General features: G+C 36.3%; 1 protein-coding gene across 1 annotated transcript in view; it reads left to right on the forward strand.

Moving 5' to 3' along the window:
* The window catches only part of CFAP47 (cilia and flagella associated protein 47), a 545,688-nt gene that overhangs the window by 177,183 nt on the left and 343,327 nt on the right, over nucleotides 1–25,178 (forward strand). The window contains exons 27-30 of the mRNA XM_053202225.1: nucleotides 1,607–1,707; nucleotides 5,444–5,569; nucleotides 6,742–6,973; nucleotides 17,813–18,034. Coding sequence (XP_053058200.1) covers nucleotides 1,607–1,707; nucleotides 5,444–5,569; nucleotides 6,742–6,973; nucleotides 17,813–18,034 — 681 coding nt within the window. The remainder of the gene's footprint in view (nucleotides 1–1,606; nucleotides 1,708–5,443; nucleotides 5,570–6,741; nucleotides 6,974–17,812; nucleotides 18,035–25,178) is intronic.

A 25,178-nucleotide genomic window follows, 5' to 3' on the forward strand; every position in this document is an offset into this window, starting at 1 on the left:
GTTTTTTTTGTTTGTTTTTTTCCTTGTTTTCTCTTCCTGTAATCACTGTTAAAGCAGAAAACATTTTTGGTTCTAAGATAACAGTGATGGTATCTGTGGGTAAACTGTGTTATCTAATCTGAGAAATGTTAATTAAACAGAGTTGGACAGTTAATGGAATTTTGATCGATCACTACATTTAGCACAAATACACCATATATAGAAGTAATGATTCATGCTGTCGGGGAATTCTCAATTTCATTTTAAAAAGGACATACAGAAAAAACAATTGCATAGAGAAATACAATTTAATCTGGAATAGGGCTATCTGATACATGTGTTTAGGATGATGGAATAGAATGATTAGGGTTGGTCAAACAAGACAGTGCTCAATATGTATATTTTGCACAATATTTTAATGCACATCAGTTGTAAAGAGAAAAACATAATGCTTTATGGGAAAATATGCAGAACTAAGGTGAAAATCAATTCATTTACATATAACATGTTTATTTGAATGTCTCTGACAGCTCATTATATTGCTACAAACTTCTTTATAGTCTCATCCTATCATATATTTTACTTGTATCAACTTGGATTATAACACCAGATTTTGTTGTTTCACCTTGGCCAGTGACCGTAAACTGTGTAGAAGGGCTAATACAATACATGGCAGACTCAAGAGTAAAATCATCTTGATAAATGTTATAATGCACAAGTGAAACCAATAATCCATGTTTATAGTGGTATGGATAAAACATAGTACTTCTATTAAAAGATCAGTTGTACAAGGACAGAGTTGTCACATAAATTGGGCAGGCCCAATATAACCTAGGAGTTTTGTAGTTATTAATTTCACAATGCTTTTATAAAATAGGATAATAGTATGCAGTTTATGGAAGGGAGTAGTACTCTACTAGTTGAATAACTTTTGTAGTATTGCTTTCAGTTCTCAGATATATTTAAAGGACAAACACAAAAGACCATTTGAAGAAGTTAGATGGTATGTGCAATTTTTGGAGACCTTGTAGTTGAAAGAAACCTTGAATGTTATAAATGTTTTCAATGTGAAGAAGAGAAAGCCTAGAGAAGATACAGTGACCATTTTTAAGTATTTGAAGGAACATAATGGGGATCAGATTGTAGATTTTGTTCTCTGTTGCCCTGAAACGTCATGTCTGAAGTTACCGGTCTCTAGATACGAAATGGGTTGTCTCTGAGTCATGGGTCTTCCTCTGGTACTGTCTCCCTAGTAGTGTCATCTGAAGCCAGATGCCATTTGTCAGGGATTCTTTACAAGAAGAAGGTGATTAAATTAAGTCTGAGGCTCCTTCAGTCCTAAAATTTCCTGAATCCATTTATGAACCTGCATAATTATAAGCTGTGTTCTAGAGCACACTTGACAGTGAAATTTACCATCTCTCTTAAAAGCTTTAAAAGTAAATATTCTTACACCATTAAAATACATATGGTAGGTGGTTAAGAAAAACAAAGTAGGTGAAAAGAAAAACGATAAATAATTCATGTCTTGATCATTTAAGGCATACAGCATACGTAAAAAATATTTCATTGTGTTCACTGCATCTCAAAAATTTATTTTATTGAAATGCAATGTTTTCACTTTTAGGTTTTTGCTTCCAGTTACTGGAACAGCAGAAAACTGTCTTCTTACTATTTACCCGTATATGGCAACTCATCTTGATAAACAAACAATTATTTTAAAGGAAGGTAAGTTAGATATGACTGTCGTCTCCTACTCTCACTGTATATGCTCTTGTCATCCAAGCCAACACCTGAAGATAAAGTGACCTTAAAATTAACTGACGTTTATTAATCTCCTGCCATTTCCAAGAGCTGTGTTTAGCACTGAAAGTATAATATGGCAGTGTCTCTTACTTGTGAAAGTTGAAAATCTAGTCAAAGACTCATAAATAAATAAATACAAAGAAGATTGAATTAAGAGTATTGTACATGAGCTAGTTGGAGTGTTGGAGATGTGGGTGTGGTGCAGAGGGTAATGCTGACATATGGGGTCTGGGATGACTTTATAGAAAAGGTGATATCTGGGTAGAGCTTGACAAATGATCTTGAACAGGGTAATCTGGGCAAAGGGCAATATAACAAAAGCATGAGTGTCTTACTGGCGACACGAGGCAGACAATAAAGGGGCCACTGCACCCTTTATTCTGTAATAGTGGGAACCTTCTGTGATTTCCGAGTATCAGTGATTTGGAAAGGGAACAGTGGGGATGTGAGCTGAATTAAAATTGGAGAGTGATCAGTAGGCCAGCTGGGAGTTACGGCAGAGGAAATGGTGAGAGACTAAGAACAGTATGTGCAATGTAAGACATGGAGGAGAATGATGGAGTCAGTCTCAGACGAGGAGAAAGGATGAAGTATGGGAAAAACGTGTCATCTGTGTATAGTGTCAAGGCCTTGTTTCAGTGCTGTATTGGATATCTTTTCTGTTTGTAACCGGTTTTCTCCTGTTCTCCACTTCTCCAAATGTGCCCCACTCCTTTGGAAACTCTTTAGTTCTGCTCTGTCTCAGTCTCAGGGCATGACCTTTTCTGGAACTTTTCAGAAACAATGGAGACCATCAGGCAGGAACACTCTGAACTTCCAAAGCGTGCAACTGACCCATCATCTTTCCTGTCACAAACCTGAGAGAGGTCAGACTCTCTTGCCTTAGGCCATTCCTTTATCTGAATCCCTTCATCCTCAGACCTTACTTAATCAGCTAATCTTGCTTACTCTTACCCTTCAAATTATGCCTCCCTCTTAGCTGCTTTGGGGGCCAGTGCAGGATGACAGCTGGAAGAAACAGGAGCTATATCTTCTCAGTGGACAGGCTTGTTCCCAAAGAGGAAAAAGGGTGAATCTAGGCCATGCATTCCTGATTTATTCCTTGCAAATTTACCAGTCAGATAAACCACTCAATTTCTCACACAGAGGGAGAACAATAGCAAAGGAAACTGAATAATTAGAATACCATAGCTTCCTTTAACAGGAAGGACATGTCAGGGGTGAGGCAGAGCATTCTTCCACTTTACTGCTGTTACTTCACTACTGAGCAATAGTTTATACTGTTGACCCCCGGCCCCAACCCCTCTTCAAACTCTTTCTGGACTTCCACATACCATACTTCCCCGAGATTCTTCTCACCTTGCGGACTGTTCCTTCCAAGCACATATATATTACAAATTTTATACACAGTCTCAAAATTTAAAAGATTTCTGACCAATCCTGGTGTTATATTTTTATATTCTTCTAATATACTTGAAGGGTAGGGGAGATTTCAGATAATATAACAGAAAGAGCAGTGGATGAAGTATCATAGAACGTGGGTGGAAATTCTATTTTGTGTTCTGATCTCACCATTTGCCTTATGCTTTTATTGTTAATTCTCGAATCCTCAAACATCTGTTATTTAGCAAAATACGCGTGGTAGGAGAGTAATAGGATACTAATAATATCTATTTCAAAAGGCTTTTGTGAGGACTCAATAGAGTAAATAGCTATAAATTATTGTTATTATTATCATTTCATTATTTTACGATTATAAATATTATTATAATTGCTTTAACACTCATAGTTTTCATAATATCCTCCAAAAACATAATGAGGAGTTACTGTATAAAATATTGCTATTTCCTTAAAAGAAAAAAGGGAATAGAATCTTAGTGTTTGATTAAGTATGAAATCTGTGGATTAAAAATAATGCATCCATTTCAGTAAATATTACTATAGAAAAATGTGATTTTTAAATGTTCTAAAATATCTTTAGAAATAAGTATAGTCATAATTTGTATTATATATTTAATGCTTCCTAGGCATAGGGTACTCTGCTAACTACCTTATATTTGTTATTTCATTTAGTTCCCCCAACGACTGAGTTGATACTCTTATTAATTTCACTTAACGGATTAAGAAACTGAGTCATAAAGAGTTTGAACAGTTTGCCCCAGGGAATTCTAACCAAATTTGTAAGGCCTCGGAGCCTACACACTTAGCTACTGTGCCCTAGAGTATGATATGTTCAATAAAGGTGAAATCTTAAAACATATTAAGTAAATCAAAAATTAAAGCAGTATGATTTGTTTCTTATAGCTAATATGCTAAATAAAAACTGTTATATGAATCATTGACTTTAGTTGAAGGGTACAGATGTGGGTATGTACCCCACTATGAACTTTTTATCATTTGATAGTAAGTTGAAAAGACATTGCCTAATGCATCCACAATGAATCATTCTGCCATTGGATTTTCTAAGGCTCATTTTAATGAAGTCTTTAGTAGTGTAATGTTGCAGAGATATATACACCTACTCGATAACGATTCTCTGTCAAAATCTGATTGGCTTTTCATTGAAGGAATGGAAGAAACTTCGTATATACCAGCTTACTTATCTATGTTATTGCCTGTAAAGTAACCCTCACAACAAATTCATGAGCTCAGAACGTTTCATTTTGTGTATAAAAACATGTTTCAGAGATCTTGTAGAACATACCATGGTTTAATAGCTCAGGAGTTGTAGTGCCAAGATTTCAAATTAGAAATTTCTAACTGCAAAGGCCATGTTTTTCTGACAGGATTACATTATGCATATATGTATACAAATATGCATAGGTATATACATATGTGAATAGATAGATAAGTAGATAGGGAATCTGGTCTTTTCACATCTATTGCCTTTTCTTAGCATTGCCTTTGGCTGGGTTCATATTACCATGTTGGCAAATTCTAGTGTATAGACAGCAACTGTAGCTGGAATAGAGATTGAAAGCTGTGCAAAATAGTGTCAGCTCATAACGAAGCAGTGATTTCATTTCAGAAAATTGAGAAGAAATTACTTCTGTTAGTGATGTTCTTCTTAATATTCACTTTTGAGCACCATATTTAATAATTCCAAAAATTTCACTGTAGAAACATTTTAAATGGTTTACACATCTTTGTTTATCCTAAAGGTGAGCATTGTTCATTTCCTAAAAACTTTGATATGCCATAATAATTGCCTTGTTAAATAAAATTAATTCAACTCAGAAAACCATATCAGCCTTTATTGTGTTTTTTCTTGACATCTTATTTTAAGTATAATGGACATTTAGACTTAAAAAAAAAAACTTTTTAGAGGCACCTGGGTGATTCAGTGGGTTAAGCGTTCGACTTTGGCTCAGGTCATGATCAGGGTCATGAGTTTGAGCCCCACAATGGGCTCTGTGCTGTCAGCACAGAGCCTGCTTCAGATCCTCTGTCCCCCTCTCTCTCACTGCCCCTCCCCTGCTCATGTGCACTCTGTCAAAAATTAATGAAAACATTAAAAAATTTTATTCTATGTATGTATATATTCATATTTATTATATAATATATATTTTATGTATAATTATGAAATTCAGGTTCAGTAATTTGATAGTCATTTCACAAATGCTTGTTGACCTACTATGTTCCAATGTGTCATTTATAGATAAGAGTGACATTTCTGTGAAGAGTGGAGAAAATGTGTTGCTTCCCTACCAAGAAGATGGTTTACTCTCTTCTACTTTGACTAAACGTAATGATGCTGAGCCTGCAAAGAAAAAATTATTTGTTGGTATGTGGCAAATAAATAATGTACTCAGCCAACCAAGTTCATAACATGATCTATTTAATATTATTGAGTTGAAAACTTAGGCTTTATGAGGTAAGAAGAAATCCATGAAGAAAACCATGCATTTTTCATTAATTGCAAGTGGGTCATATGCTCTGGGAGCTGTCTGCAATGATCTGGAGCAGAAATTCTCTGATGTTTTTTGTTCACAGTGTACTTCCTATCTCAGTACTTTCCCCCTAGGTCAGAAGATGTGCCAAGCAGTTCCGTTTATTAAATAGTTCGGTTGAAAAACCAAAGAGTAGTAATTCACGTGATCACCAGCATATGTTGTAGTGATATTTAACTAAAATGTTAAATATCCTGTAGAGCCCCTGTGAATCTGCTGTGACATCCCCAGTACTCTCTGTATAGTTAGGGAACTTCCAAACTAGCGGTTTGTCTGTTATTTGTTGAGCTGGATCTAGTATTACCTGTCTTAGAAACAGATGAGCACAGAGAAATAGATAAATATGCAAATTTGTTATTATCATTTGTAATGAACTATTCAAATATTATTTTCTCTAGAATGAGTAATAATGAAAATGTTCCTGTTTACTGAATGGACCAAACCCAATTAAATATTGTGAGGTTTTTAAATGAGTGTGTGCTTGTGCCATTACATAGATATTTTTGAAAAAAAAAAAAAAGTAAAATCATTTTATATTGAAAATTTCTATAACTTGAGATGTTTTGTTTTATTGAAGTACTTCTCTTGGATATATAGTCATTTTGAATATGAAACCAATATTTTGTTTCTATGAGTTTTTCAGCTAAGGTTTAATTCTAGTAAGTAGAACTGAAGAATTGTTGAAATAGTTTACATATGTATTTGAAAATGAAATGTTTCATTTTGGGGAATGTTTTCACCATTATGACAAGAAGAAAGTTTAATGATTTTCTTTGTTGAAACTCATCTATTTTTAAAGTGTTTTTTTTAGGTCTTTGCAAACAAAGCTATTTTTGTATTTTTAAGATACAATCAATTGACTCAGAATTTCTTTGAGAGCATTGAATAATTTGTAGAATGAGCTTTATTTGTCTACATGCAAAGAGCAATAGCTGACAAGATATTTTACTCTCTGGTGATGTAATTTTTTTTTGTTTGTTTTTTTACAAACAAATGTGAATTTTAGGAATCGAAATAATACCTGAAAGATTGAACTCGGGCAAAAGTAAAACCTCAAAGGAAAACAAAGATAAATCTATGAAAAAGGAGGAGAAAAATGAGCACTTCTTTTCTCTTGAAGAAGGAACAAAGGCATATGACTTCTTTGAAAAGGTTGTACACGCTGCTCAGACCTGGTTCAGTCTCTTTGGCTGGCCTGAAGGACCCCATTCTCTTTCTATTCCAGAAACTATAAGAAGGTAACAGTTATGTGTTTCTCTAAATCCTTTGCTTTGTATCATATAATAGAATGTAATATATTCTTTGAGGTTGTTTTAAGTGAAACACAATGTTAAATTATTTTGCTCTACACTCATAAATTATGAGGACGCTATTCAGAAAAGCAAAAGAGTGCAAATATAGATTCTTTAGTATTCGTGTGATTTTTAATTTCTTCTAAACATCTTATGATTTGAGGTCAGTACTGACAGTCTCTTAACCTCAGTTTCCTCCAATGTCAAATGAGAAGGGGTAAACTATGGGTAGGAAAAGCCCTTGTAAATTTTAAAAAGTTTGGAAATTCCCCATGTATAGCTAAGGAAATACCAGCTCTCGATCTAGAGTATAGCCTGGTAGACGGTACATTTACATTAGTCTTTTATGTGCTTTTTAGGACTCAGCATGTCTAAAGTAGATAAACTGCCTTGGTTTATATCAAATCATTTAATTCTGTTGTTAATTTAAACTGGAATTTAGGCACCACCCTTGTTGCAACTTTGCTGCTGTGGTGGTTCTCTGTAACTAGAAGGGCCATAGTAGAATTTTTGCCTCTATAGTTAGGAGCGAGGTAGGTTATGCTAAATCTCTAGTTTTCCTATAAGTTATCTTTTTCAGTTTTTTAAATGAATGGGACAATATCAGCTTCATAGAATGAGTTAGTAATATTTCATCTTTACCTGTGCAGGGGGAAAATTAATACAGCAGATATACTGAAAATGTACAGGCTTGATCATACAATCATCTGACTCCAGGGAATTTTTTAGAAAAGTTATTCTGTTAATAACTTTTTCAGTTTTCTCCTTTGGTGTTTGTTCTGAAAATGGTACCTATTTTGAGTAAATTTTAATGATGTATTTTCAGTTTAGGGGAAATCATTGATTAGACATTTCCAACTCATTATTTGACAATAGTGACTGCTAGTATTATTGTTTTTATGTTCATAGTCTCTTGCTCATTTATAATTTTTATTTAATTTTAAAAAAACTTTATTTTTTTTGAGAGAGACAAAGAGAGCACGAGCGGGGGAGGGGCAGAGAGCGAGAGGGAGACACAGAATCCAAGGCAGGCTCCAGGCTCTGAGCTGTCAGCACAGAGCCCTACACAGGACTCAAACTCATGAGCTGTGAGATCATGACCTCATGACCTGAGCTGAAGTCAAACGTTTAACTGGCTAAGCCCCATCATTTAATTTTTATTTATTTAACTTTTATGTCTCACGTGGTGAATACTTGAAATAATTTATCCATTTCTGTGTTTTCTAAATTATTTAATGCTGATTTTTTCTTTACAATTTACTTCTTTAAACTTGAATTGTATGTTTAATTATTTTCAGATCTATAAATTTATCTCATTATTCCTTGTTGGGTGCATCCCAGAATTTTTGCTATTAAACATTCTCATCTTTGTTGTTTTGTTTTTATTTTTTTTTTTATCATTTATTTATTTTTTCAGAGACAGAGACAGAACGTGAGCAGGGGAGGGGCAGAGAGAGAGGAAGTCAGAGATTCTGAAGCAGGCTCCAGGCTCTGAGCTGTCAGCACAGAGCCTGACATTGAGCTTGAACTCACAAACTGCAAGATCATGACCTGAGCTGAAGTCAGATGCTTAACTGACTGAGCTACCCATGCGCCCTCATTTTCATTTTTTTTTTAATAGAGTGTATTATTTTAATTTTAATTTTCTATTTTCTATATACTTTTATTGTAATGATTGCTAAATTGTTGTATAATGTGTTGTTGGATTTCTGTGGTCTTGCATACTTGCCCACTCACATTAACTTTGGGGCATTTACTTATGTTATTTTGTTCTATATTTTCGTAATGTAAATGGTGCTGAAATTCAATACATCTGGGGCGCCTAGGTGGCTCAGTCAGTTAAGCTTCCAACTTTGGCTCAGGTCATGATCTCACCGCTTGTGAGTTCAAGCCCTGTGTCAGGCTCTGTGCTGACAGCTCAGAGCCTGGTACCTGTTTCAGATTCTGTGTCTCAGTCTCTCTGACCCTCCCCCACTTGTGTGAGTGGGCGCGTGCTCTCTTTCTCTCAAAAATAAATAAACATTAAAAAAAAAGATCCAATGTATGTTTTAAGTGGTAGCAGATATTTCTGGATGTTACATAGGAAGGATTTCAGAGTTGTGATCGCTGCATCAAATAATAAAAGCTTTTAAAAATCTATTTTAGTTTTGGATGATTTTCGAGTAAGTTTTCTATTTTATATCCCTAGTCATGAGTTACATTGCTGGTCTGGTTGTTCCCTGATGGATTTGAGTATCTTGCTATTTTGATAAGTGGGAAACAGCTCATGTCATTGGGTACTGCTTGGGGGAAGACAGTTCTAGAGAATATGGGGACCTTTCTAGCCCTGAAAAAAAAAGCTGCCCCAAACCAAATGTTGCCCATCTTTGAACCCCCCACCTCAATGTTTCTTACATCACCCCATCATCTGGAATCACTCAGTTTTTCTGATGAGAAGTCCGATGTCATATTTTGTGAGTACCATGTTCATTCTCTCAGAATTATTTTATGGTTCCCATTTCTCTGCTAATGTATTCTGCAGTTTATGAAATAAAATCCGAGTGTGGGAATATTTTATATCATTCAATCTACTTGGTATTCTTTAGGCCCTTTCACTTAGAATACTCGTCTTTCGACTATTCTTCCATGCCTCCTATTTCCTGTCCTCTGTTTTGTCTATTTTTCTCTGTTGTCTCTCTCAATCTCATTTTAGAATGATGGAGGACCTGCGTGACTGATCCTTTATACCACTTTCAGTTATGTCCTGCGATATAACTGGACATATTTCTCTGTCTTTGCTTTCTTAAGTTTGTAGATCACTTTCACTTGCTCTTCCAGTCTTCTATAAAATTTTTTAAGTTGGTTTTTATAGTTTTGTTTTCCAGGAACTCTGTTCTTCATTCCTTTCTCCCTCCCTTTCTCCCTTCTTTCCTCTTTAACTTTAATAATAGCATCCTTTTTTGTGTGTTATGGATGCATGCCTTCTCAAATATCTTTTCCACATATAGCATTTGAATTGATCATCACGATTTCTGTACCAGAGGTCACTTCCTCCTTCTGTATCTGCCAGCTGTAATGTTGGTGTCTCTCTTAAGTTCCTTTAGGAAAAATGGCGTCCTTTCCCCATGTAGCCTACTGCTGTGCAGTCCATCATTTTAACTTATTCCTCAGTACAATTCTTTATTTTATAGATATTCTTCAGGTTGGTATACTAATGGTTCTTTCCCCAATTTGAGTGTTTTTAAAGGTCTCCAGTCTTTCTGACATTTCAGAAACATTTTGAAAGGGAGAGAAGATGAGCACATATGTTCATTTTATTATCCTGAACAGAAAGTTGCTCTTTCTTGTAGTTTGTTGAAGTTTTACTCTTCTGTTTATCCGAGCGTAATGACCTATCATTTCTGTTATTGCTTTCATTATTGTGGTCTAATAATCCATCTACTGAACTTGCTTTGAAATATGTTTCCTACCCTATTCCTGTAAAAATGATTTTGTGGGGCGCCTGGGTGGCTCAGTTGGTTAAGCGTCCCACTTCAGCTCAGGTCATGATTTCACAGTCCATGAGTTCGAGCCCCATGTCAGGCTCTGTGCTGACAACTCTGAGACTGGAACCTGCTTCAGATTCTGTGTTTCCCTCTCTCTCTGCCCCCTCCCTGACTCATACTCTCTCTCTCTCTCTCTCTCTCAAAAATAAAGATTAAAAAAAATTTTTAAATAATTTTGTGATGGTATTTTGTTAATGATAATGGTTCATATGTATTACACTCTTAACTATGAAAAAGGTATAATTATATGTGCTTTGTGAGTATTCTTTACAATGAATGACCTGTGAGGTAGGTACTATAGTTATCCCCATTTTACCGATGAGGAACTGGAGGCAGAGAGAGAATAAGCAACTTTCTCAAAGTCACTCACCTGATAAATAGCAGAGCCAGGATTTGAACCCCACCATTCTACCTCCCCCCCCCCCAGTGCCAGTACTTTTAAGCATCATTCCACTTTTCAATTATTACATGATCACATTAAGATTTAGAAAAGTTTATGGGGTGCCTGGGTGGCTCAGTTGTTCAAGTGCCTGACTCTTAATCTCAGCTCAGGTCTTGATCTCAGGGTTGTAGGTTCAAACCCCGTGTTGGACTCCACACTGGGTGTGAACCCAAATCAATCAATCAATCAATCAATTAAATAAATAAATAAATAGGATTTAGGAAACTTTAATACTTGAAAGATGTGAGCTCCACTTTTGTCTTTAGTTTTAGGCTGAACACTATATGTACCTATGGTTAGGTATATTAGTTCAAGAAGATTAAGAATACAGTAGTCTAGAACTGAGGAGAGTTATGTAACCCTAATGTGTACAGGCCACATCTAGGATTTCAGACCAAATGAAGCTCAAATTCCTGGGCAAGCCATGAATTTTACTGAAGTCAGCCATGTTAGCAGGGAAACTGAATTTCCTGGCCTTATATGCACTAACCCCCGACTGGAGGGTCATCTACTACAGGATATAAAACCTGGAAGACTAGAATTCATTGTGAATTATAGTGTGGGTATCAAAAACTTTTTGTTTTCCTTTTAACATTATTGAACATTTTTTGACATATTTATGCATCACCTTTCTTGAACCTGAAGATATGGGTTGTCAGAAATGCTGCTTCATTGATGTATTATCTCAGGTAATTTCACTCTTTACAAACACCAATTTGCAGCAGACAGGCAATATGGACCATTTCATTTGTTGATTTGGGAGATATTCAGGTGGAATAGCAGAAACCAATTATTTGAAGAGATTACCTTTATTGATTAGTAGTCTGTTTTCAGTTCTTCAAGGCCCTTAGATATTATTTACTTTCAGCCCTTTCCCAAATCACCAAAAGATGGATATAGCTATTGGAAACTATAAGAGAGCACAATTTATGTTCCAGAAATCATCAGAGGAAATGTACTAAATATCATAGTCCCCTAACTTTAACTTGGATGACTTGTGGGAATTCACATTTTTTCCAGACACTGCTTGGGAAGGTCTCTATGCAACTGACCACAGAAACATTTAAATCATATTGGAAATTCCAGTGCATCTGGGAGAAGTGATTGCAGTACATCTCAGTGCTAGTCTGCACTTCCATTCCAACATGTATCACCTTCCAGTTGCCACACACTAAGAGCACATCTGGGAATGCCTCCCAGGAAGCCTGGGGGAATGGGTTCAAAGGGGAAATTGTTTCAAAGCTACATTCCATTGCAGAAGTTCTCATTTAGTGTAAATGTATAGAATCTCACAGGAAATCAAATGAATCATTGAAATGTTTTACCATTCATAATGAGAGCATGCCAAATAAAATATTTTTCATTGCCTCTGAGTCCTTATTTGTAAAAAGGAGGTAATGATAATACCTACCTTATTGGGTTGTTGTGACATTTAAAAGAGGAAATACCTTTATTAAAACAGAGGTTGGGACCTAGTAAGTATTCAGTAAATGTTAGCTGTTAATATTAAATTAAATTAGGATTATGATAGTAGTGTTAAATATTTCTGACTTCGTGTATTGTATTCACCAACTCTTCTATTTGGTGGTGGAAAGTAAATTCAAATCCCACCTTTTCCAAGCACTTATACAAATGATATTTCATTAATAATATTTCTCCTTCCCTTGCACAGGATTTTTTGACAGCTTGATGCAGGAACTTTTGATGTTTACTAACAAGCGTGAGTGTGTGTGTGTGTGTGTGTGTGTGTGTGTGTGTATGGTATGCTTTTGTCTTTGCCACTTTGAGCTGCTGGCAAGATCACTGATAAATTTAATAATATAAACATAAAGTTTCGCCTCTATTTCTGGGCAGCCTGCCTATTCTTTCTGCCAACCATGTCCAAAAAAGTCACAAAAATGTGTCTTTAGACTGAGAGTGTTTGAATGAAACCAGTTAAATAACTGATTAGACTTGGCTTCCCTGAGTTCTTTTCACTTCTTCACATTACTCTAAGAATGAGGGATCATTTTACAATTTTTTTCCAGTTAGTTTCCTTCTTTAACCATTTTACTACTTGTTTGTTGGCAATAGTGGTAATTGGCAGGTGGTTTCTTTACATGAAAAGATAGATCATGACACAGGTACACCAAGCCTTTGGCTTGTGCATATTTTCTTTAAAAAAATTTTTTTTAATGATTATTTATTTTTGACAGAGAGAAAGAGCATAAGCAGGGGAGGGGCAGAGAGAGAGGGACACACAGAATCCAAAGCAGGCACCAGGCTCTGAGTTGTCCACACAGAGCCTGACGTGGGGCTGGAACCCACAAACAATGAGATCATGACCTGAGCTGAAGTCGGACGCTTAACTGACTGATCCACCCAGGCGCCCCTGCTTGTGCATGTTTTCAATTTCCAAAGTAGCGGCACTCTCAGAATTGAAACAGAAACTTAAAATCATTTACCATCGTATTATGTAAACGAGAAGACAAGGAATATGGTTAACAATTAATTATCGAGGTTTTAATTGATATGAAGTTTACATATGTGGGATATGCATACATATAGATATTAAAGAAAATACTCTCGTTTATGCATCATAATTTGTGCTCCCAATGGACAATTCAGTTATTGACGAGCAACATCACCTTTTCCTCTAACAAACCTGAGGGCAGTATTTTTGTAGCTAATTTTGGTCAATCTTCATGTGCTAGAGGAAATTTGAAGACCCAAGCTGTTTCCTCGTGATGCTTTAAATCATGAAATAAAACACACATAGAGAAAGGTTCACAAACCAAGTACAACCCCTCAATTTACTCCTAGAGCAAGCCCCTGTGCACCTATCAATTTGACAGCACCCCAGAAGCCTCTTATGAACCTCACAATCTACCAAATCTCTATAACTGTAAGAAAATTACTAGCTTGACTTTTATGGTCAATCATTTCCTTGCCTTTTTATTTATTTTTTCAGTTTTATCATCCAAGCATAAATTGGTAAGCTCCAGAGTTTAAGTTCTCTGTTTGAATTTTCATAATTTTTGTCACTATGTAACATATGGACAGAATTACAACTATGTGACCATGTGTATAGCTGCCACTTAGACAAGGAACTAGTCCATTGCTCACATCCCCGAGTCCCTGCCACCTCCATTTCCCTTCCACCTCCCAGAGTAGTAACAATTATCCTGAATTCTAAGACCAAATATTAGTTTTGTGTGTTGTTGAATTTTACATAGAAAGAATCATACAGTTTGCATTTTTTTGTAGCATTTGGATTTTTTTTCTCTTAGTATTATGTTCATGTGATTCATTTTGGCATTTAGTAGTAGATTAGTAGTAATGTTGTACACTAGGCCATTGTCTGAATATTCTATAATTTCTCCATTCTGTTCATAGATATTTCACTGGCTTTTGGAGTTTTCTATTATGAATAATGCCACTATGGAAATTTTGATATATGTCTTTTGTTACATATTTCTGAAAGGCATATATATATAAGTGAAATTGCCAGATTGCAACATAGAAATATCACCTTTAAAAAATTTCTTTAGAAAAACGGGGGTGGGGGGGCAGTTGTCTGGGTGGCTCAGTCTGTTAAGCGTCTGACTCTTGGTTTTGGCTAGGGTCATGATCTCATGGTTCATGAGTTCAAGCTCCGCATCAGGCTTTGTGCTGATGGCACAGAGCCTACTTATGATTCTCTCTCTCTCTCTCTCTCTCTCTCTCTCTCTCTCTCCCTCCCTCCCTCCCTCCCTCCCTCTCTCTCTCTCTCTCTCTCTCTCTCTGCCCCTCCCCCTGCTCATGCTCTCTCTCTCTCTCAAAAAAATAAATAAATAAAAAAGGAATTTAGAAATATGATCACCTTTAGAAGATACTTCTAAGCAATTTTCCAGGATGGGTGTACCAATTTAAACTCCCACAGGTCAAATATGCAAGTTCCACTTGCTCTTTATCCTAAGAAATAGTTAATGTTGTGCGTCTTTTCAGTATCACCTCCTTCTAATGTATGTGGTTTGAACTAACATCTTACTGCTCTTGATATTAAGAAAATTTTCACATGTTCTTGGTTGTTTGAAAATGTATCGTAAAGAGCCTGTTCTTTGTAGTTATCGGGGTTCATAGTGATTCTTTCGTCTGTGGTTTCATTTTTTGTCAATTTTGGAAAGTTGTCAATATCCTTTCAATTATGGGACTACCTCATTCTTTTGGGCCCCTCTGCTTTGCTCACTCTTCTGTATTTTTCATCCTTTTGTCCCTCTGTGTTGCAGTATGGATGCTTTCCTATGGCCTATATTTCATTGCATCAATTTTCTCTTCACTTGATTTAGTCGGCTGTTAACTTCAGTCATTGCTTTCATAATTTTACTTACTGGATTTGTGTATAAATTTTCCATTTATTTATATATATTTTTTATTTTTTTTAATGTTTGTGTATTTTTGAAAGTGAGAGAGAGAGACAAAGCACAAGCAGGGGAAGGGCAGAGAGAGGGGGAGACACAGAATCTGAAGCTTTTGATGACAAAATTCTTTTTTTTTAAGTTTATTCAATTATTTTGAGAGAGAAAGAGAAGTGGGGAAGGAACAGATAAGGGGAGAGAGATAATCCCAAGCAGGCTGCTCAGAGACTGATGTGGGGCTTGAACTCACAAATCACAAGATCGTGACCTGAGCCCAAATCAAGTCAGATGCTTAACCAATGGAGCCGCCCACATACCCTGATGACAAAATTCTTAATCTTAATCATAGTACATATAATTGCTTTAAAATCTGTGTCTTGGGCACCTGGGTGACTCGGTTGAATGTACGGCTCAAGAAATGATCCCAGGGTCATAGGATAGAGTTCACGTTGGACTCCACCCCGCATGTGGAGCCTGCTTGAGATTCTTTCTCTTACCCCTCTGCCCCTCTCCCCCACTCTCCCTCTCTCTCTCTTTCTAAAATTAAATAAATAAAAATAAGTAATATCTGTGTCTTAAAACTATAATCTGGGGGCACCTAGGTGGCTCATTTGGTTAAGCTTCTGACTCTTGGTTTCAGCTCAGGTCTGATCTCATGGTTCATGGGTTCGAGCTCCGTGTCTGGCTCTGCTCTGACAGTGTAGAACCTGCTTGGGATTCTCTCTCTCCCTCTCTCTCTACCCTTCCCTCACTTGCACCTGTGTGTGTGCATGCGTGAGTGTATGCTCTCTCTGTCTCAAATAAATAAATTTTTTAAAAACAAAGCTATAATCTGTGGGGCCACTGTGTGTCTGTTTATATTATGTATTGTTTCTTTCTCTTTTTATTCAACTTGTTGCTTTTTCTCCTTCTTTAGTTATAGTCTGGTTATGTTTTATTTCTGTTTAGATCGTTTATCTTTTTCATAATTTTTATAGCAATATTTTAGGGTGTTCATTTTTTTCCATGACATATTTGTTTGTTGGTAACTTCAGGATATACTAGCTCTATTAGATATATTACTTATGACAGAGATGTCAAGTAACTTCCATAAAGCCACAGAGTAAGAGCCAGAGTTTGAGTAATGGCAGTTGTACCCTTACGTAAATCAATATACTTTCTCCTGTAATATAACAATACAGACCTACTAGCTACCAAACTGGACAACTGCCATTCAAAATGGTCCCTTGAGCACTTTTTATTTCTCAGTCTAAGTTAGTAATACATTTTGATGGCTAGCCAACAGATAGTGTAGTATTAGATAATTAATAAACTATAGACAGCAAGAGTTGGTTGGAATTTTTTTACTCCATTTAAAAATTACCATGCATTATAATTCACTGAAGGAGGTATCAGGTAATAGAGATTGCACTGTCTTATATAAAGAACAGAGACATGTATAGGAACAATAGCTCTCTGGGATTATCTTTAAAATGTGAATCTCCACTCGTGAGGCCAGTTTGCAGGATGTGTCCTTTTAATGATTAAAATTTAAATTGAAATATATGTGTAAATTTGTTTTTGTGTATACATGTGTGCTGATTGACATCTGTTTTGAAAACTATTATAGGCATTATTATCTTAAAAAATTGTTTTTAATGTTTATTTTTGAAGGAGAGAGAGAGAAAGTGAGCGGGGAAGGGGCAGAGAGAGGGGGAGACACAGAATCTGAAGCAGGCTCCAGGCTCTGAGCTGTCAGCACACAGCCCAATGTGGGGCTCAACCTCATGAGCCATGAGATCATGACCTGAGCCAAAGTCAGGTGCTTAACCGACTGAGCTACCCAGGTGCCCCTATTATCTTTAATTTAAATGGTATCAAATTTGAGTTCAGTGAGTTTGGATAACTTTGCAACCAGCTACTAGTTGCTGGGTCCAGGACTTAATCCCTATACTGTTTCTCCAAAGTACTTACATTTTCTAATCACAATCCAGTCTTACAGACTTGACAATTGTAATGTTAGATAATAATGTGTGTTTAAAAGAAGATATGGAGGGGTGCCTGGGTGGCTCAGTTGGTTAAGTGTCCAACTTCAGCCCATGTCATGATCTCGAGGTCTGTGAGTTTGAGCCCCGCGTCGGGCTCTTTGCTGACAGCTCAGAGCCTGGATCCTGCTTCTGATTTTGTGTCTCCCTTTCTACCCCTCCCCTACTCATGCTCTGTCTCTCTCTGTCTCAGAAATAAATAAACATTAAAAAAAAATTTAACAACAACAAAAAATAAAAGACGATATGGAAACTTCTGGGGTTATCAAAACATCTAATTTTTACTAACAAATGGTAGCTGAATAAGATGAGCTTTATAATGCCTTATTTGATTGTAAATAGAATTTTATTTAGTCATTGAACATTTTTTTCATAATATAACATGAGATTTTTTAAATTTCAAAATTTTTTTCTCATAGGGAGGTGTATAAAATGCAATTTTACTCATCAGCCTCGCCATCCCAAAAATTTTCCAGACTGAATGACTTTTCCAAATATAATAAGACCATTTATGATGTGATACTACACTTGAGTGGAAAACTGCCACCTGGAATTCATTCAAGTCAGTCTTTACCTGTGGATTATACTGAAAGGGTGATTCAACTTCATTTTCAACATTCTTCACTTCTTGACTTTCTCAAGTAAGAGCATGGATATGCTAATTTAAACATGTAATATTGGCTTGGATAGATATATAAGTAGATGGGTAGATTTTGGTATCATTTATCTTTTTATAAAATATTTACTAAGTTTCCTATATATATTATATATATAATATATATACACACACACACATATATATACACACACACATATATATATCTGTAAAAGTAATAAAAAATAAAATAATAGAAAAATAATAGAAAATAAATATTTCATGAGCTATGGGATTGATAGTCTAAGCCAATTATTCTCAAGCTTTATCATCCATCCAAATCATTATGATAGCATGTTAAGTGAGTTGCTGGCCCTTAACCCACAGAGTTTATGATGTGAATTTGCATTTATAACAGTTTTAAGTGATACTGATTCTTCTTGTCCATGACCTCACTTTGAGAATTCTCACATAGATAAATATATAAATCCATAGAACTAAAGAGGAATGAAACCAGTTAAGTTTATTTCTCAGAATACTGTTCATATAAGCTCAAGTTACACTGTGAATTTTTAGTCTGCATTGGTAAGGTTTTTAGTACTAAAATAATCAGCAAGTGAAAATTTCCGTAAATGGTTGATAGAAAATATAGGAAAAATACTTGTCATTATAATGTCTGTATTCCTCTACAGAGATTAAATGGTGAGTGAGCAAGAAATGGAAAAGCAATGTTTATTAAAAGTCTGAGGAGAGTGTTGGTGATTTATATTATTTTGTCTGCCTCTATTTGCAGTATCCTTAACCACTGGAACATCCATAAGCAGTGTTACTGTTCCATCTAATCATGTTCCTGTACCACTAAAATAGCATTTGTTACTTGTAATTATTTATGCAATAGGATTCATATATTTTGAAATATATTAGTTTTTAAATTGGTTCTTCTTTGTGTATGGAATCTACTCCATAGTTAGCCAGAGATGTTCAGCTACCTTAGGGGGGGTGGGGATGGAGGGTAACAAGAGGCATCTCAAAGGAAAGATTTGGTGTTCAGGGTTTTTTTTTTAATTTCCAAATTAGAATTTTTGAGTCCCTGGCAACATTATGGTCTTAAAAGTTACACATAGTACAGAGAGACAGGAAGGTGATGGCAGAGTAGGAGGACCCTAGGCTCTCCTCGTCCCACCAACACTAGATAACTATCAAATGATCCCCAATCCCCCAGAAACTGACCTGAAGACTGACAGAACTACACAACTAAGGGGAGAAAAGAGGCCATATTGAAGAAGGTGGGAAGGGTGGAGAGGTGGTTTAGGGGAGAAATAGATCCTGGCTGCTACAGAGGGGAGGCAGCCGTGGTCACCGAGAAGTGTGAGAGCCAGAGGAGCACACAGGGAAACACACAAGGAGAATGTTTCCCCCTAACCATTGGTTTGGAAAATGAGAGGAACCAGAGGAGCTGAATTTCGGAGCTGAATTTTGGAGCTGAATTTCGTGAGTTCTTGCCACCAATGGGCTTAAACCCTGGAATTTTAAAGATGAGCAGTCTTGGCTGTGATAGAGCTTGGAGGGCACTGTGCTGCTCTAGGAGAGAAGCTGGGCAAACAATCCAAGGGTATACAGTGTGGAAACAGCTGAAGAGTGGCTGGGGCACACAGTGGGGCGATTATTTGCTCCACCTCCATCAGAATTGAAACCCTGCAAAACTCTGGTCAGGAGATGTGGTATGGGCTGGGGTTTGTGATGGTATTCCGGGGGAGGGGTCTCCCAGGCTGGGACTGAGGCCAGCTTGACTGAGAATGGCAGTTCCACTAGAAGAATGTGGGGTGGGGCTAGTGTAAGCAAGTTAGGCAGCCAGTGTCCTTGCTGTGCTGCTTCCCCAGGTGGCTGGCTCTGTGTTTATGCCCAGGGGCGGGAGGGAAATGGCAATGGCCAGGTCCTTTCTTCCTGGAGAGGTTGTCTCTGTGAATGTGGCCTGACAGGGACACACTCTGAGAAGAGCAAAGAAGTCACCTGAGGAAACTGAGCTAAGACCCGGCCTCCTGTTCTAGAGGCTGACTAATGACAGGGACGCCACTGAAGATGCAGGAGGGGAGGAGATGGCTGGCTCTGAAGCCACAGTATGAATGACAAATATATGAGGACTGGGATGGGGCTAAGTCAGTTATGAAGGACCTCTTGGTCCTCAATGGGGCTAAGAGGAGAGATGCGAGATTTTCATTTCAGGCCTCAGTGGTAAATGCCCACCCACATGGCAGCTAAGCTCCAGACAGAGATAGGGAACATTGCCAAAGAGACTGAGGATCCAGAAAAGTAATCACAAACCTGCTTGTACAGATACAAAAGTCCCTCTCACCTACTTCATGTGAACCCAAATATAGGACTGATCCATGTTCTGAGAGGCCTTACACAATTTGGAGATCCTTCCTTAACAAAATATCAAATAAAAATATAAAATTTAGATATACGGATATATACATGGCTTTAGAAGAGACTCATGAAAGTGAGGAAACCTGAAATTGAAGCTTTATTTATTAGACAATATATCTGCCCCTTCCCAGGTGCCATCTTGTGCGGGAATCGAGAGGTCTGAAATTGATTGCTTATCCCAAAGCACAGGATTACTTGTAAAGAGACTGTTAAGTTTAGGAAAAACTAAGATATGTGAACATTCAAGTCTATGTTTTCTTCCTGTTTATCTGTGCCCCCATCTGGTTGAACGAATGAGAAAGATTATATCAGTTAAGGAAAACAGCATGGCTATGTATAACTTTGTAAATTATTTTCATACCACTGACTTATTTATGAGTCAGTGTACCCCCACTAATTTGCGTGCATGTTAAGGGTAGGAAGCACTTCTCATTCATCTGGCATCTCTGACACCCAGCATCCTTCATAACACAGAATGGAACCAATGTTCATTAAATATTTATTTATTAACATCGTCTTTCACAGACATTTGCTTTTTGAGCTTGTGTGGTAACAGGGAGAAAACTTTGAAATTGAGTCTCAGGGTAGTCATAGAAGAATGGAAAGAAATTTGTGAGATATGAAAAATTAGGGATAAGAGAAGAAAACATAAAGTATTTGCATTCCAGGAGAGGAGGTGTAGCCAGTCAGAGAGGATCAAGTTGGGAAAATGTGGAGTCTGTACTATGAAAGTTATACATTGAACTTTATTTATAATACTAACCTATAAATTCTTTAATTATTAAAGCACTTATTTCCTCATATCCGTATTAGTTTGCTCTGGCTACCATAACAGACTAGAAGGTTTATACAACAGAAATATATTTTCTTACAGTTCCAGAGACTAGAAGTGCAAGATCAAGATGTTGGCAGATTGGGTTTCTCCTGAGGCCTCTTTGCTTGGCTTGGAGACAGCCACCTCCTCTCACATGGTCTTCCCTTTGTGTACACACACCCCTGGTGTCTGTGTGTCCAAATTTCATCTTCATACAAGGACATCAGTCAGATTGGATTCGGGCCCACCTAATGGCCTCATTTTATCTTAATCACCTCTTTAAAGGCCTTAACTCCAAGTATAGTCCAATTTTGCAGTACCGTGTTAGGGTTTCAACATATGACTTTTTGAGGGGACACAATTCAGCCCATAACAATGCCATATGTCTTGTAAAAACTATTTTGAAAACAGGTATTATAGTTTATAATAAATTTATCACTCTATTTGAAACAATATGCTTAATTTTTTTTTTGTCATTTGTGCCTGTTATGGAGTTAATTGGGTCTCCCTCCAATTTATTTGTTAAAGCCATAATCCCCAGTGCAACTGTATTTGGAAACAGGACCTTTAAGAATGTAATTATAGTTGGGGCACCTGGATTGTTCAGTAGGTTGAGTGTCCGGCTCTTGAGTTCAGCCCAGGTCATGATCTCATGGTTCATGAGTTTGAGCCCCACATTGGACTCTGGGCTGACAGTGCAGAGTCTGCTTTGGATTCTCACTCTCTGTCCCTCTCCTACGTGTGAGGGATCCCTCTGTCTTTCTCTCTCAAAAATAAAATAAATATTAAAAAGAAAACAATGTAGTTATGTTTAATGATATCATAAAGATGGGATGCTAAGCTGTCTGCAAGCCAGGAAGAAAGGGCTCACAACCAACCAAATTTTCTAACATTTTGTTCTTGGGCTTCTTGTCTCCAGAAATGTGAGAAAATAAATTTCTGCTGTTTAAACTACCCAGCCTGTGGTATTCTGTTATGACAGACTGAGCAGACTAACACAGTGCCTAGTGTTCTTTGATATGATTTCATTTATTTATAGCCATTAATCGTTTTTATGATGTCATTAACTTTCACTGAAAAAAATAAACTTTTTTTTTATTATTTCCATAATATAAAACTAAAACAAGCAGAACAAAAACACTATGTACCTAGCATTGAAACTGCAATGTCGGTTATCATATAATCTAAAACTATTGTAACTGTTACTTTCCAATACCATTGATTTTTAAATAAATTTTTCATTCACCAAAATAAATACGCTGAGAAAACCAACTCACTCTGCTTTATACATAAATGTAATTCCATTTGTTATTTCATTTCTTTTATCTTGAAAAACTTTATACCCTTCTTACTTACGCATGACCACTATGGTATCTTATTTAATGGAATGGCATCTAAGAATAAAAATATTTCAAAGCAGCAGTCTAAGAGTGGTTCTGGAAGAATGCACTGATATTGGGTACAAGAGCATGGCTTTTGAATTAGGTAGAGATAGGCTCAAATTCTAGCTCTTTCGTACTTCTGTGAATTTACACAAGTTAACCCATTTAAGCTTCAATTTCCATATCTGTAAAGTTGAAGATGATAATTCCCAAACTTAACTGGTTGATAAAACAATTAAAAATATTAAATATGTATTACATGACACATAGTAGATTATGATGATGATTAATTTAAATGAAATAAGTTGTGATCTATGGGTTTCATATGCTAAAATGTTTTCTTATGTTTCTTCAATATGGTAGCCATTAGTGACATGTGGAAAACTGACTTGTGATATCATTATCACTGAAATACAATATTTTAGTTTATTTATTTTGAGAGAGAGGGAGAGTGGGGGAGAGAGAGCAGAAGAGGGGCAGAGAGAGAGGGAAAGGGAGAATCCCAAGCAGGCTCCGCACTGTCAGCATGGAGCATGATACAAGGCTCGATTCCACGAACCCTGAGATCATGACCTCAGCTGAAATCAAGAGTCAGACACTTAACCGACTAGGCCACCCAGGCACCCCCAAATAGAATATTTTAAAAGTCTGTACCTCTATAAGAAAGAAAAGTTTTATTGACATAAAACTGCCAGAAAACCAATATTTATCAAGTGTGTCTTTATTAGATAAAATAGAAACTTTTAAAAAGTTTTTATAATTTTGAAATAGAAAGCACATGACTTTTGTTTTAATTTTGCTCTGTCCCACTCTTGGTCTTTGATGATTGATTTAAATAAAGTAAATGTTTTAATTCAATAAGGCAAACATTCTAATGACATTTTTATTTTAGAAAGTTAGTTGTGTTTATCTCTTTTCTTTTAGAAGGGGTTAATTATAATTATTTACAAAAAAAAAGTTGTATTTTAAAATCTATTGAAGTGTTACCTATGAACAGAAGAAAAAGGGTCAGACGCTTAAATAAATCTTTATTGTTTGTGCATTATAGAAATTAAACAGTTTTCTGATAACTTTAGTAAATTATATGGTACTCAAAATCGTCATCTTATTATTGTAGCACTGATGTTGGTACAGCTCCCAGTAGTGTTGACACTAACATGGATGGTTTCTGTTTTGACATTTTATGATGTGAGGACACAAGTATGGAAGAATGATTTTGGAGTTAATGCCAAGCCATTCAAATTTATTGCTTTTTTATTAGCAAATACATGCTTATCAGGATATGTTGGCTATGATAAAATCCCTCAACATTTCAATGGTTAATAAAATTGGGTCATTAATCCAAGATACATGCATATGTTTCATCATGGAAATAAATATATTAAATTCAAAAAATCATAAATGTTACAGTGAACAATTACAGTATACAAGTGAAATTATATTGATTTTATGCAATAAATGAGAAATTCAAAAATCTTTGGAGATCAAGTTGAGGATTTAATAACTCATTACATCTAATTTATTTTGTTCTACTTAGTGTAAACTTGGAAGAAATATGTAAATAGAAAACCTAGCATGTAAAAGTGTAATCAAATCAATTATGAAAGTCAACTATAATACTGATCAGACATAAAATCTATTGACAAAGCACAATCATTAATACTGTCTTAGGGACTGATGAAGTTAGGATTTAAGATAGATTCCAAATGAAAAGAAGAAAACGAGTCTCTTAAATGGGAGGAAAAATAATTTTCCCTTGACCCTTCTAGATTCTTGGCTGAGATCCCCCCCCCCAACCTGCCCTGTAATATAAAGACCGGAGGAAAAAATATTGATTGTGTATGTTAAGTATAGTAGCCCCCCAAAGATTTGAGACTCAAAAGAAAGCCTAAAGATGAGACTTCTATACCATTCTGAGCTAAGGAAAAGAATAGGAGTCTAGGGCTTTCAAGAGGGAAGGGGGCCAAGATGGGGAAGAGGTAATTCTTTGCAAAGGTGAGAGGAGGAAATACTTGTTACACAAAGGTTGCCCTGTCATGCAGATAAAATTTTCAATTGAAAAAGTTATCTATTTCCCTGCAATAGCTCTCTTCCTGGTACAGGCCCCTTTTCTAATGTAAATTTCCCTTCTAAAGGTATGTTTTCCTTTACAAAAGGGTGACTTCTACTCTGTTTTTAGAGCTTCTCCTCTCCTGCAGTTTCTCAAAATAATTGGTGTGCCAAAGAAGTATATTTTCCAGTGGCATATTCTGCTAACCTTCACTTCATAACAGTGTCTGTAAAATTCTGTGAAAAAATAAAATTCACCTGAGTAAATTTTAAAGCTCTTATCAGTTTTATTCAGCAATTCATGAATTGGGCAGCATCCAATCTAGCAGATAGAAAAAAGCTCTGAAGAGCTGTACAAGTCAAGAGATTTTATAGGCAGAAGGAAGCAAGAACAATGGAGTTGTGCTTAGGCAATGGGGGCGGGGGACAGAATGTTCCATCCCAAACTGTGCCACTTTGGCATGGGGATTGTTTTGAGCTGAAAGCAAGTGAGACCCAGCAGACAGGAAAAGCTTTTT

Source organism: Acinonyx jubatus, chromosome X (assembly GCF_027475565.1).
Source record: "Acinonyx jubatus isolate Ajub_Pintada_27869175 chromosome X, VMU_Ajub_asm_v1.0, whole genome shotgun sequence".
Lineage (NCBI taxonomy): Eukaryota > Metazoa > Chordata > Mammalia > Carnivora > Felidae > Acinonyx > Acinonyx jubatus.